The sequence below is a fragment of the Ptiloglossa arizonensis genome, chromosome 5 (assembly GCF_051014685.1).
Source record: "Ptiloglossa arizonensis isolate GNS036 chromosome 5, iyPtiAriz1_principal, whole genome shotgun sequence".
Classification (NCBI taxonomy): Eukaryota; Metazoa; Arthropoda; class Insecta; order Hymenoptera; family Colletidae; genus Ptiloglossa; species Ptiloglossa arizonensis.
This window is the reverse complement of record NC_135052.1, coordinates 9260220-9275146: the sequence shown is the minus strand read 5'-3', so window position 1 is coordinate 9275146 and position 14927 is coordinate 9260220. Positions and strand designations below refer to the sequence as shown.

General features: G+C 36.5%; 1 protein-coding gene across 1 annotated transcript in view; it reads right to left on the bottom strand.

The window, feature by feature from the left end:
* Nucleotides 1–14927, bottom strand: part of LOC143146742 (echinoderm microtubule-associated protein-like 2) — a 61259-nt gene that overhangs the window by 38535 nt on the left and 7797 nt on the right. The window contains exon 2 of the mRNA XM_076311330.1: nt 4329–4433. Within this exon, the coding sequence (XP_076167445.1) occupies nt 4329–4374 (46 nt within the window). The 5' untranslated portion in view covers nt 4375–4433. The remainder of the gene's footprint in view (nt 1–4328; nt 4434–14927) is intronic.

The following is a 14927-nucleotide window of genomic DNA, read 5'->3' as shown; positions in this document are numbered from 1 at the left end:
CCCCCCTTTGTGAAACAGACTTAAGAAAAAAAGTATTGTTCTCGACTCTATAGTTTTCGCGTCAAATTATGGTTTCGAAAATGACACATGGTAAAATTTTTTATTCATACATTCGAGAATACATACATCCGATTTGTATCTTTACGCCTAAACTTGCATTTTTCGATCATTTTTTTTTCCACGTAGCGCTATTAATTAACGGACGAAAAGAAAGGAACGCATGCTCGTGGAGTACAAGTAGAGTACTATAGAACAGTGCGAAGCTGTAGTCGTCTAAGGAGAAATCGCGGGAAAATATTATGATTGTTAAATTGCTTACAGAAAATACAAGCTATATACTATCGTTAAATTTAACAACGAAGGAGAAGGGTTAATTAGACGCAAGGCGGAGTTCTATCGATGACATAAAACATTATTTATTCCAGAACTGGTACAACATAGTACAGATCAAAAAAGGACTCACATACTGACATATCTGTTAGGACTGTCAAACCTGTCAGGGCTGTCAGTTACCTCGTACTAATCTGTACCTCTGTTGCAATTTTAATTATATAAGCCGTATTAAATCTGGATATTCTTATCTTTATCTTATTTTCTGAATTTTCAAAGGAACTTAATTATAAATTATTCGAAATTCGTAAAGTGTATTTTCAAAATAAAAATTTGTTTCACTAAGACGCAATACTTTGTCCCACGTTTAGTGGTGATTTATACGTATTCTGTTTAGTATTACTACCGTGATAAAAACGATTACGAAATATTCATTTGTATCACGTGATCTTGCAATATTTTCGAAAATTGATATTTTTCACTACACGAATCGGGTATTTAGAATCGTTACCGTGATCCGTGTTACGCGTGCTTTTAGCACGGAACACCTATCGCGTAAATGGAGCTTAAACGGCTATAGTCATTTCCGGAGATGAGATTAGACGCGATTGATTCACCTTTTAGGTTCGCCCTTAATGAACAAATCGCATCCTGGATATCGGGCACACCCTAACAATTCCTCGAAACCATCTTGTCCTATATCGAGGGAGTTGTTCCATTAACGTTACTTCTGTTATGTCATCCACCGGCACAATTCCAGCGGATGAAACAGCCCGCAAAATAAGGCCAAGCTGAGCGGAATCGTAATTTCGCGCCAAGTAGCAACTACTCGTACTAAATCACGGACTTTTACAAGGTTATACGACACCGAATTGCGTTTAAGAGAGTATTCTAGAATTTGGTTAAATTAATGTTCACAAACGGTAATCTCGTCTTGCTCTGCGTTAAGTATTACAACACAGGGTAAAGTTACGAGTTTCTTTTCGGTAAAGTAGCAAGTGATATATATGTAAGAAATAATGTCGAGGCGTCTCTAAGTGAGACTTATAAATATAAGAAAAATGTGAAAACAAAACTGTTCGATTATCGAAACAGAAAATAGTAGTATCCTAGTAATATCGTAGTAATAAATATTCGTTCAAACAATACTCGGTTTCTCTTCGGAACGTATTTTCTCATTTGTTTAATAGAAACGTAAAAAAGGCAAATTTTGTTTCATGCAGCTGCCAGGCATTAACGTATTATCGAATAAATATACGTATAGAAAATAATGTTTGTTTTTATTGAAATTTTATTTAGATAAAGAAAGAGTTTTAAATTTCTTCTACTTTCTACTGACTTTTAAATGTCAAAATTTGGCCTCTTCCTTCTTATTGCTATAGTGATATAATCGCAAGATTCTTGACCGAGAATGACTGGCTAAAGTATTTTTAGAGAGGATTCACATTTCGATACGTAGGCGTAAAACGTTGGATGTGAGTGCCGCCTAATTATGTATACATGTAAAGTTATTAATAGCCTACAAAGGATTGCACGTATATATTTATATTTCTTATGGTATCTTGTGTCAAACCTCCACTGACCATTTAATTTATACATTAGTATTTTGAAAATTTTAATACGAACGTTAGCAATTAACAATTGTTATGTCGATACATATCAAAACTGTTGAATAAATTTACGAGCAAATCGTGAACACTTAAACTCTTCAATTACGGCACTGCAATTGGATTTGTTTATTTCGAAATTTAAATTTGGCGAATCTTACAAAGTATCTTTATCAGAAAAACGACTTTCGTGAAAAAAAAAAAATCAATTAGTAATTCAACTACCATTCCTCTGGATTCCTAAAAATTATTTTACCATAGAAACGTTTTATCCATCGTATTTTCAAAATTAAACGCACCTGCCCAACGTTCAAAATTACCTCCGTGCGCGCTGAAACTGAACGAAACCGCCATATTACGATAATAAAGTACACTTTACTCTCTTATTTCGGTGTCTCTAAAATTACATTAAATATCTCGCACAACAGGTCTCGAAAATGAGTTCCAGTACCGCGGAACTAATTCCGATGTTAAAGTTTCTCCTCTAATTAAATCCGAAAATGTAATTTATTCAACGGGCGTACGATGCATCCCCGAAATGTATTCATCATTTTCCAAAGTAAAAACCACCAGTCCTCGGTTTCTTTACGTTGGAAGGTGTTTAACATTGTTTAAATTCACCGAATCATTCATGCAGCTGCCAATGAACTGTACAAGGCGCTGGAATGTCGCAGGAACTCCAACTGGATTCAGGTGGTTGGCGAACGTTGGTATTTCGCGAAATTCCAACCAGGACCCCGTTACTCGTCTGTCGAGTGGCTGAGAGTTTAAACGAAGGGTCGACATTGATGAAAAAACAGGATGAGCGGAGCGCACCTTCGCATAACGTCATCAGCGACACCTTGAATGGCTTATATAACAAGTGCCACCGGTCACCATACAATGTCTATTCTCTGCGTTTACGACGCACATTCGATTCCGCGTCGCGGCGTTCGTGTGGCGCCGTTCGGATCGTGAAATTTACGAATCGAAAGTTACGGCCCGTAGTTCCCGTGGATATGAATGCCAAAGTTACGAGCGGTGTTCCTAGACACACGGAAACGAATATCTTCGCTGTTATTTTTAGTTTCTCATATTTTTCACGCGGCCGTTTCTTTGTTCCGCGACGTCTAGGGAAGTGGAGCAACTTTAACGTTTCAACGTAATGGCTTCCACTGAAAATCGGTCATCACTCTTCTTTGCGCATTACTCGCCATAGAGTATCTACAGTACTATGTGGTTGTATCTACAGTACTATGCGGTTGTATCTACAGTACTATGACGCTCAAAAGTATACAGAAATAATGTCAATTCTTTTAGTATAAAAATAATATTTTGTAGACATTTTACCCGATCGTATTAAAATAATGTTACTTGGTTATGAGGTTCTTTTAGTTAATAATTTGTTTCCTTTTGGTTTCCAAACTAGCAATGATGGCTAGAAATAATTTGAAATAATGGTTTTCTTTGTATAGATTTCTATTGATATTGTTCTCCTGCTTTAGATTATAGGGACTGTAATGATTTCTGTATTTCCGGTTTGCTTTGTGTCTAGTTTCAGTACGTAGATTCGATCTGTATTATTAGGAGTGCACGATATAGTTTACAGTACAAAATTGTAACTGTATTGTAGTCGGGTAAAATTATGAGAAGCGGGTTAAACAATGTGTCTTTCTATGTTCTAAATTGTTTTCGTTCTAAATGATAAGTATGGATCGATATCGGTTCGAATCTCTGATCATTCGAAACAAAGGAATTCGTTTCACAAGGGATTAATAAGCAAAAAATAACGGTGAATATTATAACGATGCAAATGCAGTCTGCAAATATATAAAATGTACGTACGCCACGAACTACGATTTATCGGGAAACACAGTTTGAGAAACACTGCTTTGGAGATAAATTCCAACAGTGTGTAAGTATTTCTTGCTTGGTCGAAGTTAGAAACAAATATGAGAAGAAAAAGTTGAGTGGTATAACAAGGTCGGTCTTTCGATGACCTCGCTTTTTCTATAAGTGCAACAATGTACTTTCAAAGTGGAATTGAATTTCTTTTTTTTAAACGGAACCGTACTTCTTTTAAAGCAAATTCTCGTCATTTTCTATAGGAAAATATTATGAGAAATTGTATCGAAGAATGAATATTTTATCGGTATAAAACGGTTCGATAAGACACCAATAGATACGCGCTGTTACCATAAGCAGTTCAAAATGGTGACCATTGAGTCATCGCCGATGCAGGTTCCCCCCTATTTACATTATGTTCTTTTCTCAATGGGCAAGAACACTTTGCAAAACTACTTAGCAGTAGTAAAAACTCGTGTAGTTTTATTTTTACCCCGAGTAGTGTAAATTTCAATCGCTCTGTGTCAATAGATAATTGTTTTCTTTTTTTTTTAAATAAAAGCTTACCCATTTCTTGCCTCGCGCCGTGTGTCGAATGCCCGTTTACGTGCATCGTCGAGCTCGAACTTTTCTTTTCATGCTGATATTGCTCCTTCGTTGAAGACTCCGTTCCTGGAGAAATAAATAAATTACTTTCAATTACACTGTTACAGCTACACATCTACCGAGCGCATCGTGCGAATACGCATTAACTGTAAAATACGTTGATACGTTTTAATATCAAAGTTCACTCCACGTTTTACTCGCCACGAGAATCAACTTACATTTCCCCTATACAAATTAATCTTAGACGAATTATACCAAATGTATTAAATACAGAACTGCGAAAAGTTACCAACCGTGTTTCAATTTTTCTCGATGTATCTAAAAACAATTCTCAAAAGTAAGAAAATAGTTAAAAACGCGTTGCAAGAGTAATTTGTTCTTAGCGATGAGACTCGATGGAAACCATTTTGCAACTTCGTGTTCGATATAATTGGTACGATTCGCTGAGTCTAGTGTCTTTCGAAAAAATCGTCGATTTTAATTTCATAGCGTTTCTCAGAACTACCATCGTTGAAGTAATCTAACGTTTCCTTATTTTCTCGAACGCAACTACAGCACACAAGTATACGTGCCTTTGTACGTATACCAACGTAAAGCAATTTGGAAAATTATACGGTAAATATAAATCGAACGCGATAGAAATTGATTTCTATTCGCACATTTTGTTTTCGCCAACGCGTAAAGTGTCTGGTAATATTTCTCTCAGGTGTTCGTTACTCGCTGGCTTGTAAGTTTTTTTTATCAAATTTTTATTCGAGGAGAGTAGTATCACGGTTCACGGTATCACAGATACCACGGATAATCGAGGATGTTGAGTTTCCTTTTATCAACCGAGCGATCATTCGAGTTTCCCTGTTCCATCGACGTCGATGATTGAATTCCTGTCACGAGGAGGAAAATGAACGCGTCGCGACCTTGGCCAATGAAAACGAATGGCGGCACACGATCGCGAATACGGACGAAGCCACTACAGAAACTATTTAGGACGCGTTGCACCTTTCGCGCTTACGTTCCTCGCAACGTAAGAAGAAAGCGTATTTTATCTTGTCGCTCGTGTATTCGGATACGGCGAACTGGTGTTTTCTATATCGAGTTTCTAGCGCGATAACTTTTGCCGCATTCCTTACTTACCGAGCAAAATAAAAAGTTTCGTTTCGCTGGAACACGGCCCGTGTTTATTTGCAACGGGTACGCACGCGTGTTCATGAAAATGCATGCTTTTTTTTAAAACATAATTAAGGAAGCGGAACTCGTACAAAAACGTGTTTCGTCTATTAATGGTTTTCAAAAACAAGCATCCACCGTATGCAGTCAAGTTTTAATTCTCCAACGAGCTGATAGCTGAACGAGCACGCGAACATGGCGAAATGAAGATTTTCTCTTACACCGACTTCAATTTTGGAATTTTATTTCATTCAAGCCTTTGAACAATATTCATTTTCGTCTCTTGTTTTCATATCCAACGCAACGATATTTTCTCATTCAAAAATATCTAACGAAACACTCTACGCGTTTCATGAGACAGTAAAAGATCGAATCTGTAACCGTGAGAGAAATTATATACATTGATATATACTTTCTCCAACGTTTTTGTTAAATGTATACTTATATTTTGCTCCAGTTCGATACGACTTTATCTGTAACAGTCACGTAAAACACTTTCTCATCGAATAAAAATTATGCACTCGTTACGTTACTAATTTCAAACAAGTAACAACATTTGTTCCTAAAACGTGAAATACAATTTAACCGTACCATTAATATTGCACCTTTCATCGAACGAACAACTCGACGAATGTTGCTCGTTCTCTATTCGTTCATTGAAATTCTTACCCAGATATAATTTCTACCCGTTTTCGAAACGCCAAACATCGAACTTGATCGCGAACAGTTCGTGGCGTCGCGAAGGAGATTTTTCGCAAATGACGAAAAACTTCTAACAATGAGTTCGCGAGTGTACTCATCGAAAGGTTCGTCAAGGAGAGCGTGAATCAGGACGCGAGGAACGAGTGGAGGGAGAGCCGGTTTACCCTCGAAAAAGGATCGAGAATCCTTCTGCTAACGCAAGCATTTCGCCCGAAGCGGATGTCGCTGAAAGTGCGAGAGACGCGGGAACGAGGTGAAACACAAAACCAGTAAGCATTGACCTGGCCAGAATGCTGCCTTATTGGTGCACAAGACTGGCCCCCACGAAGCTTATTTTACGATATTGCTTGCGAGCCGATGCACGCGCCCCTCCCACACCGCATTCGTTCCTTATATGTATCAAGTGCGACGCGGATAATTGGTTCATCGTTCATAAGTAACCTCGATATCAAGTTAGCGTTAAGATCGCTACACCGTGCTACTTATCGCGAGAAAAACGATGTTTCTTCCTTTTCTCGAAAATTTCATCGCGTTATATACCTGGTCCGGACCCAACCCGGACCGTGTTACTCGTTTCTAGGAAAACGGTGATTTTCTTCCTCTTCTTGGTCAAAAGTTTCGTTACGTTTGTACTTGGCCCGGATCTAACCCAAATCGTGCTATTTTAGTTACTTAGGAGATGGTATTTTTTTTTTTGGTCGAAAGTTTCATTACGTTTGTACTTAACTCAAATCGTGATACTCGTACTTAGGAGAAGAGTGTCTGTTTGTTTCTTCTTTGTCAAAAGTTTCGTAAGGTTTTTGCGACAAATCTGTAGCACTGTGTACAGGGTGATTCATCGGACTCGACGACCTTAAATAACTGGCAAACTGTTCGTGAAAAAGTATTTCAGAGAGAAAAACGCTGTATTAACACGTTTCGAGGTGAACGCTATAATTAGTAACTCAAACAAATATAGTAAGAGTTCTAAAAATCCGTTTCGAGAGACCAGTTTTTAAAAAGGTTCTCAAGGTAAGAGCTTTCTCCTATAAAAGTACCTACAGCGAGAACAGATGCTTTTTTAAAGGAAAGATACAAGCCCGAATGAAACAATTAAAACGTAAAAGTTAATTGTTTTTTTTCTTCTTCTTCTAATCTTTGCTTCGCATTACGAAGGAAAGCAGTGATTATTGTAATAGTCCTGCTCGAATCGAGTTTGTTAATCGCGGTTGAAAATTGTTACGCTCGTTCGCAAGATTCAAAGGAAAGCTTTTCTTTAAGCGATAAAAGAATACATTTTCCTCGAGTTACGAATCACATTGTACGGTGTACGCTTGTTTCTTTATTTTTCATAACAGTAATTATAATTGGACCGTGTGATCTCGATGTTTTGCGATTAACTACTTTTTCTACAAATCAACGCGATAAATAATTCATGATTAATGTGTTTCTTTGACCGTTATATTTTTGTATACCTATACATCGTAATTAACTTCGGTAACTTAGCGCCCAACGAGCGTGAACGAAAAATCGTTTGTTGTATTTACGTTTGTTACTACTTTCTACTCGTAACTTCAGCATTTCTCCATGGTGCCCGATAAAGTGTATTTCGCGTCTCGATGGACCATTTCGTTTATCATTCGTTTTCATTTCCCAATGACTATTCAGCATACACTTCTTCCACTTTCTTTATTACGTAACAGGACACAAACGACAACCGATTCTATCTGCGAGCATCAATTATGTTAATGATAAACAGACTTTGCATGCTCGCAAATTGATGTCACGACGCTATAAATGGTGTCTACGGCGCATTGATGAGTCTGGACGGCTCAAATGAAACTCCCCAGTCTCGTTAAACGTAATTCCTAGTTAACAGGCGGACCACTACGCGTTGAAAGTAGATTGCGTTCGTTTGATGAGGGTGGGAAAAAGTCTACCGTGTTTACTAGCTAACTTCCCCCTTGTGAGTTAACAACAAACCGAGCTGCACTCCGTATACTTGATTCGGGGGTGAGACGATTATCCGTAAGGGCTCTTTCGTGCTACCGATTCTTCATTGTACGATAATCGAGTCGAGGTTGATAAACATGGTAAAATGTATTGCTCTATACTATAGAGTCTATAGTCATGGAACAGTTGACCAGGTTTTTTTTTTGTTCGAATTTAAATAAAAGCCCTGCCCGTCTGTAGATCAGACTTGTCACTTAAAAGGAACGAGTAGGATTATTTGTAAGAAATTGGCATTGTTAACAAAAATGTGTTTCAAGAAGACAAATTTGCAAAAAAATTCCCAATTAACGAGAAGGAGTAAATAAGCAAAATAAATCTACAAGAGGGAGGAAGGGTTGAAGTTGGAGGGAGGTAGTTGAAATTTAGATTTAGATATAAAGTGGGGTTGGATCAGTTCCAATGTAAGATAAAGGGAAGTATACCTTATAGGTAGGTACCAATGACATTGACGAGTCGTGGAACAGTTGGCCAGGTATTTATGCTTCCATATATGCCCATGTCTTTTACTATCGTGTTCTAATTATACGAAAGTCGAAAGTACGAAGAGTTCATAGGGTTGGTTCGACCTTCAGCTGAGATTTGACGATAATACAATATTCGAAACGATGTTCCTACTTGTAACTGACATAATAGACTATCAAGCAAGCGCCGTTTATACAGTATAAGATTCCTCGTTAAAGGTTCCTATTTTTATCTCCCACCCTCAGTATTTATCGTTCCTCAGCGCGAATAACTCTCGATTAACCGATGACTCATCGATTGGTAAAACACATCGGTAAAGTTTAGCCAAACGATTTTGAAATATAGTACCTCGCAGAATGAAATAGTGAACGTCCCTCGTAGTATGGAAACCATAAAATCACGAAACTCTTCTTCAGAGTCTCTCGTCATCAAGTGGGTTCGTAGTCGTTGCGACGGAGACCCAGAAAATCAATTACTTTTACGATAAATTTCACTTATGCAATACATGCTACCACGATCAAATCGTATCAAGAAGTTTCTCGCTATAACGTGCGGCCTGTATATTCATTAGGCATAATGAGCTACCTTAATTATTCTGGAACACCTTATGTAAGCGTATGACGGAGTTACGTTGGTGGCGATATAGTTCGTCATTCATGTTTTACATTTATTTAGGATGGAGATTTTTCTAAGAAGAAGAAAATTCCACGGTAACAAACTTTCGATTAACCCTTTTAGAGTGTAAAACTATTGCGAACAATCGTACGAGAAACAAATCGAAAGAAGGAATATAGAATTTGTCGAGTAATTTGTAAATTTATCATTATTGTAGAAATAGTGTGATAACTAATAAGCTTTGTAAAGTTTCATATTCGTCAGATAAATTCGAAACAAAATTCAATCGTCAAAAATATTCTTTTTTGGCTATCGATGGCCTTGTTGAAATTTCCATTTTTTTAACCGTTCGAAGTAATAACAACATGTACCGTAAAACTCGACATTATCTTGAAGAACATTATCTCCTGTTGGTATTCGTATAGTACATATGAACCTTATCCATTGCCATTCTAAACACGACTGTTTTGCAAGGTTATGTTAATCTTCTCACCGTATCAAATGGCATTTTGTGAACTTCGAGCTACAAAATCATAAAAAAAGAAGGAAAAAAATTAATGCAGGATATCAATTTTTTTTTTTCAAGTAAAGAAATCTTGGCAAGTTTATTTTAAAACCTAAAATTTGATTAATTATCGCATAAACTCAAATATATAAATGTTTCCTTCGCTGAAACGAGTTTAAGCGGAAATTTATAATTGGCAATTGGATGCAAAAACCGATTCAAAAGTTAAGTACGACGATTATCTCGTAATTTTAAAATAAAGCAAGAAATATTTTATTATCTACTTTTTACTTCTTTCGTCCGATAAACTTTCATTCCTCTAAGTATAATATTTTCTGACCGTGTTCGTTAATATATTCCAATTATTTCGAAGTGAAATTTAATTGACTAAGAAGTTGAAATATGGAGTTTGATACTTTTTATATAATCGTGCACTAAACAAACTTTTCTTTGTATCGAAAGAATATTTAGAACAATTATAAAATAGGATGTAAACAATAGAATGGAACGTATACTTTTTGCTACCGAAGAAACGTACACCATACGGGCACTGGTGAAATTTAAGCATGACTTACACATACGTGTGTATGTATTATGCTATCTGAAACTGATATAACTTGTAAATTAGGTGACTCCGCCCCCAACGTCATGTGTCAACGACCAAATAATAGCTTCCATATATTACTTTTTATGCTCTTTCTATTATAAAAAATATTTGTCAATGAAAATTTCTTTTAAATATACTGCTAAAGAAAATTGTAAATTGACTTCGATTATGTAGTTTCTAAAATATAATTTAGTTTGTCATAATAAATTTGATTAAATAGGGAAAAAGTATTTATACAAAATTCTTACGTTTTACAAATTTCATTTCTCGAGAATGTCGAATCGAACACAGTCATGTGAGTCCGTGTCTACGTGAAACAAGTAGTAATGGTAAATGTAGAACCCTTAAACAAGAAAGAAGATGCAGCAATGAAATACGCTGAAGACGTAATAATAAGTCTGTCTGAATTAATTTTCTTCAAGCGTGGCTTTTTAATGTATAGTATAATTATTCCTTTCCAACTACATTTTCTGTCCGCTGTAGATCGTTTTAATTATTCTATATTTCCTGCGTGCGCGCGTAAATTACATTTTTAAACGTTTATTTTAGATCTTGCCACTGATTGTTCAAGATATTTTCACTCACAACTTAATTCCGTTATGAACTTGCAATTTAAATGCCGGTTCCGGAAGATAAATTGCAACGGTCATCAATGCTTTGCACGAAATCCTAATATTTCTTCCAATTTCTAGAGTTATTTTCAACAACAATGAGAAGCGTAAACAGTTCTCGATAGTATAGAGTAGTCCGTGTAAAATATTTTCCTCTTGCAATTAATATTTCTTCGATAAATCAAATTTGTATATTTTCTAAATGATCGTTTTACGAAAATGTCCGTTTATTTTTTTCTTTTTCCTTTTTTAAATAGAATGCGACGACTCGACGAATTATGTACGGAAGAATTTTACGTATTTCAGACGACTGTTTAACAAAGATATATTTCGTTACTAATTCTTGATAATATTCGACTTACTAGATGCTACCGATTATCATTTCAGACATCAACGCGTCTATTTCTTTCTTTTTTTCTAGAAAAATAAAACGCTAACGAGACCACATCGTGCTGCGAAGGTTAACATGTTCCGTTTCTATTCTAAGGTAATTGTAAGGTTGGAATTTAGTACCATCGGATTCTACGCGAAAGGTGAACTGTGTTGTGTGTCGAGTAGGAATTTCGCAGCAGCTCGAGATAAGATCGCAAAAGTGCTCGGTAGTGCCTAGTTATGGTTGAATACTAAAATGTGCCGGCTGTATCCTTCTAAACAGGGTTCGCTTCAGAGATGAATTAAGCATCGAAAAATCAATTAAAGAAGATCGTACGTAAACGTATAAACCGTTTCACCTCGTTTTCGAATTACCATTTCTCTGTACAAATAATTTGCAATCATTTACGCTACTCTATGAGCACCCATAAAATATATTACGACAAGCGAAAGGAAACTAAGACTTTACGCTCTTGGAAGAGGTTCGTGTTTACAAGTAACCATAACGAAGGAACAGGAAAAGAAAAACAATTTTTCCAAACTTCTTCGATTGTTAACACTTTCTAGTCATTCTCAAAGATATCTTTTATTTAAAAAAAATTTCCACCGTGACGATTATAATTAATCGTGATTCCAATATTGAAAACTCAAATACGGTATATTCTAACCACGAATAATAACCATCAAAATCAGATGCTGTTTTACGAATAAATTTTATTATATATTATTTTAAATCGATGACTCATTGGAACGGTAGTTCAATAAGTTATTAAAAACTCTCTTCCTTCGAGAAATGTTAACTAATCTAATTTTAACGCTATTTCGTGTCAACGATGCTCATCTACGTCTTCGCGCATTTACATTTGTGTCATCGCTGACAATGAGTCCGAGATCAACGTAGCAGGTCCTTAAGAACTTCATTTGCAATTCCTTCCTATTACGTGTTGGAACGATTAAACCGTGAAGGTTTTCAACAATGAATTTCCTGTTCGATCTTCTTCCTTGCATTCTTTTTTTCCTGTCCAAGTCATCCCGAGTTACGACGATTCCCCGTGCAAACTTTTGAACGTCGAAAGTGGTGCAAATAAACTGCATCTCGCTGCTCGCTGTTCCTCTTACTTCGACTCTTATCTCGAGTAATGAATCTCGTCGCGAAAACACGCCGCCTTTATTATTTCTGCTTGCCGAAGATAGTGGAACACGAGCGTTGTAATTGCCTCGTAAACGTTTGCACACTTAATCGCACACGCCTGTGGAACTTTTGTTTCGGACAAGAAACAGTAGTTTCTTGAACGCGTATAACGAACTCTGGGAGGATACTTTTCCCATTATCTTCGAATCTTATCTTCGGTAATTAATGGTTCGAGATGTTTTTGCAATCTGGGAATAGAAATCACCAAGAGAGCCAAAGGAGGTTGCTTCGTTTGGTAAGTTCCATGCGCGAACAGGTAACGATTAATGTTGTACGATCGAGGATGGCTCCGATCTTGCGATTTCAAGGTGTTCAAATTGTACTGTCGGTATATATCAGCTCTCAGTACCGATTTGGATAAATGGTTAACCCGGTTGGAATACCGGAGAAACTTATTTGGAGTAATCTGACCAATCTGAGATGCAATCGCTGACTTCGAGTTAGCGTTCGCTACGCAACGCTGAACTCATCGAACAGCGAACGTCGTGAATGGATATACTCAAAATGTTTGTTTGTTCGATAATTATCTCTGGAGTGTATCGATTCTTTTATACTAAATCGTAATTGATCGACGTGCTCGGTTGTTTTTCGAAGTTTTCAAGGTTCGCCTCCCACCGATCCTGTCTTCGAGACTTTGTAGTGTCTTGAAACTTACAGTGTCTGTATTCGTGGAGTCTGCGCTTGATGAAGAAAACCTTACCTATTTTAAATTAAGTCCACGGACTCACCCTGAATTTCTCAATTAAACAGTGAATACGTTTAGTTACCGTAAGGCTCAACCATGCATATCCTACAACAATTTTCCTTTCGTGACAAGCGTGTACCTAAATCGGCCATGCAAGTACAACGTTGGCGGACGAGTTTTCGGTTCATCGGTGCTCTCATGCAACAACAATTTTATGGTTTTCTCGTTTCGCCCAACACCAAGCTTCTGATCGGTTTACTTGGATTTCCTGCGTGATCGCTACGCGTACGGATTATTGTCCGGAGAAAATATGCATCGAGTGCAATAAATACGCAGAATAGTATTTCAATTACAACGTGGAAAACGATTTCTATAACTTTTTTATTTCATAAATAATTGTGTTCTCTGATTATTTACTCTTCGAACGGAGACAAAAATTGACGATATTCTAACACAGAATTTCTCTATTTTCCATTTTCTACTACAATTCAATAATCTTGAAAATATTTCAATTCTTCGGTATCTGAATAATTTTCTTCAATTGCAATGTTTAATGTTCTTTTAGAAACACGGTATGTATTTTTATTTATACTAACCTTCATATTTTTTCATTCTATTCTGACATTGTGTCTATCGATCGTATTTAAAATTTGTAGAAAAATACAGAATGACAAAGTATTTAATACAAATATAAATATAATAAAAATACGTATCGAGTTTTAAAAAGAACATTAAACGTACGAAATATGAACGCGATTCATAGTTAGAGAAATCAAATCTATAAAATTAGGCATGCGTAGGCGCAATACAAATTAAGCGGGAATTATTCTCAGATTTAATGTTAATTTAAATTGCAATCTTGGCTTCGATCGAAATTCCTTTCCCTACGAAGAAACTATTTTAAACGATAGCCAGAAATAAGACGAAAACATTGATAAGGTGTAGCAAATGCTAAAATTTTACCATCTGCTGGCCAGATAACCGGTTGCAGTGCATCCAGGTGGAGAATGACTTTTTCTTGTTGCATCCTTTTCAGTTAGACCTTGCTAGTCTTGCCAGCGTGTGTGTGCCATAACTTTGACTTTCACTGTACGTTTTCCACGCTGGGAAAAATACTTTTTCTTATTTTCGGTCGCCCGTGACAACACGACAGAGAGATACGTGACATTTTATCGCCATTGTTTCTCTTACTCGTTCTCCATTGTATAATATATATCCGAGATGAGAGCTAGGACCCACCGAGAGAGAGTGAGATACATTGAACACGATGCAAATTCCACGAAGCGATGGGGACAACTTTATGGAAACGTAACAAAGAGTACTACGTGTGCAAATATAGTAGTTTCCCATCGGTATGAGAAATTGGCCACCGAATAAAATTTTTGTATAAATTATACAAACTTTACAAGTGAATATTCACCGAGTTTCATCGAGAGCTTTCCTACCACAATAGTCAATTTATATAAAATTTATATTTACCTCCTAATGTAGATTTAAATTAAATATCAAAGAGTGATCTTTCTCTCGCTGGTCAATATCATTAGACAGTTCTATTTCTTTTTTCGACGCTAAAAGAACTACCATTTCGTATGTAAATTCTTCTCTCCCGAATATAATTGATATTCCTTCAACGTTTCGACCCACATCGAGTCC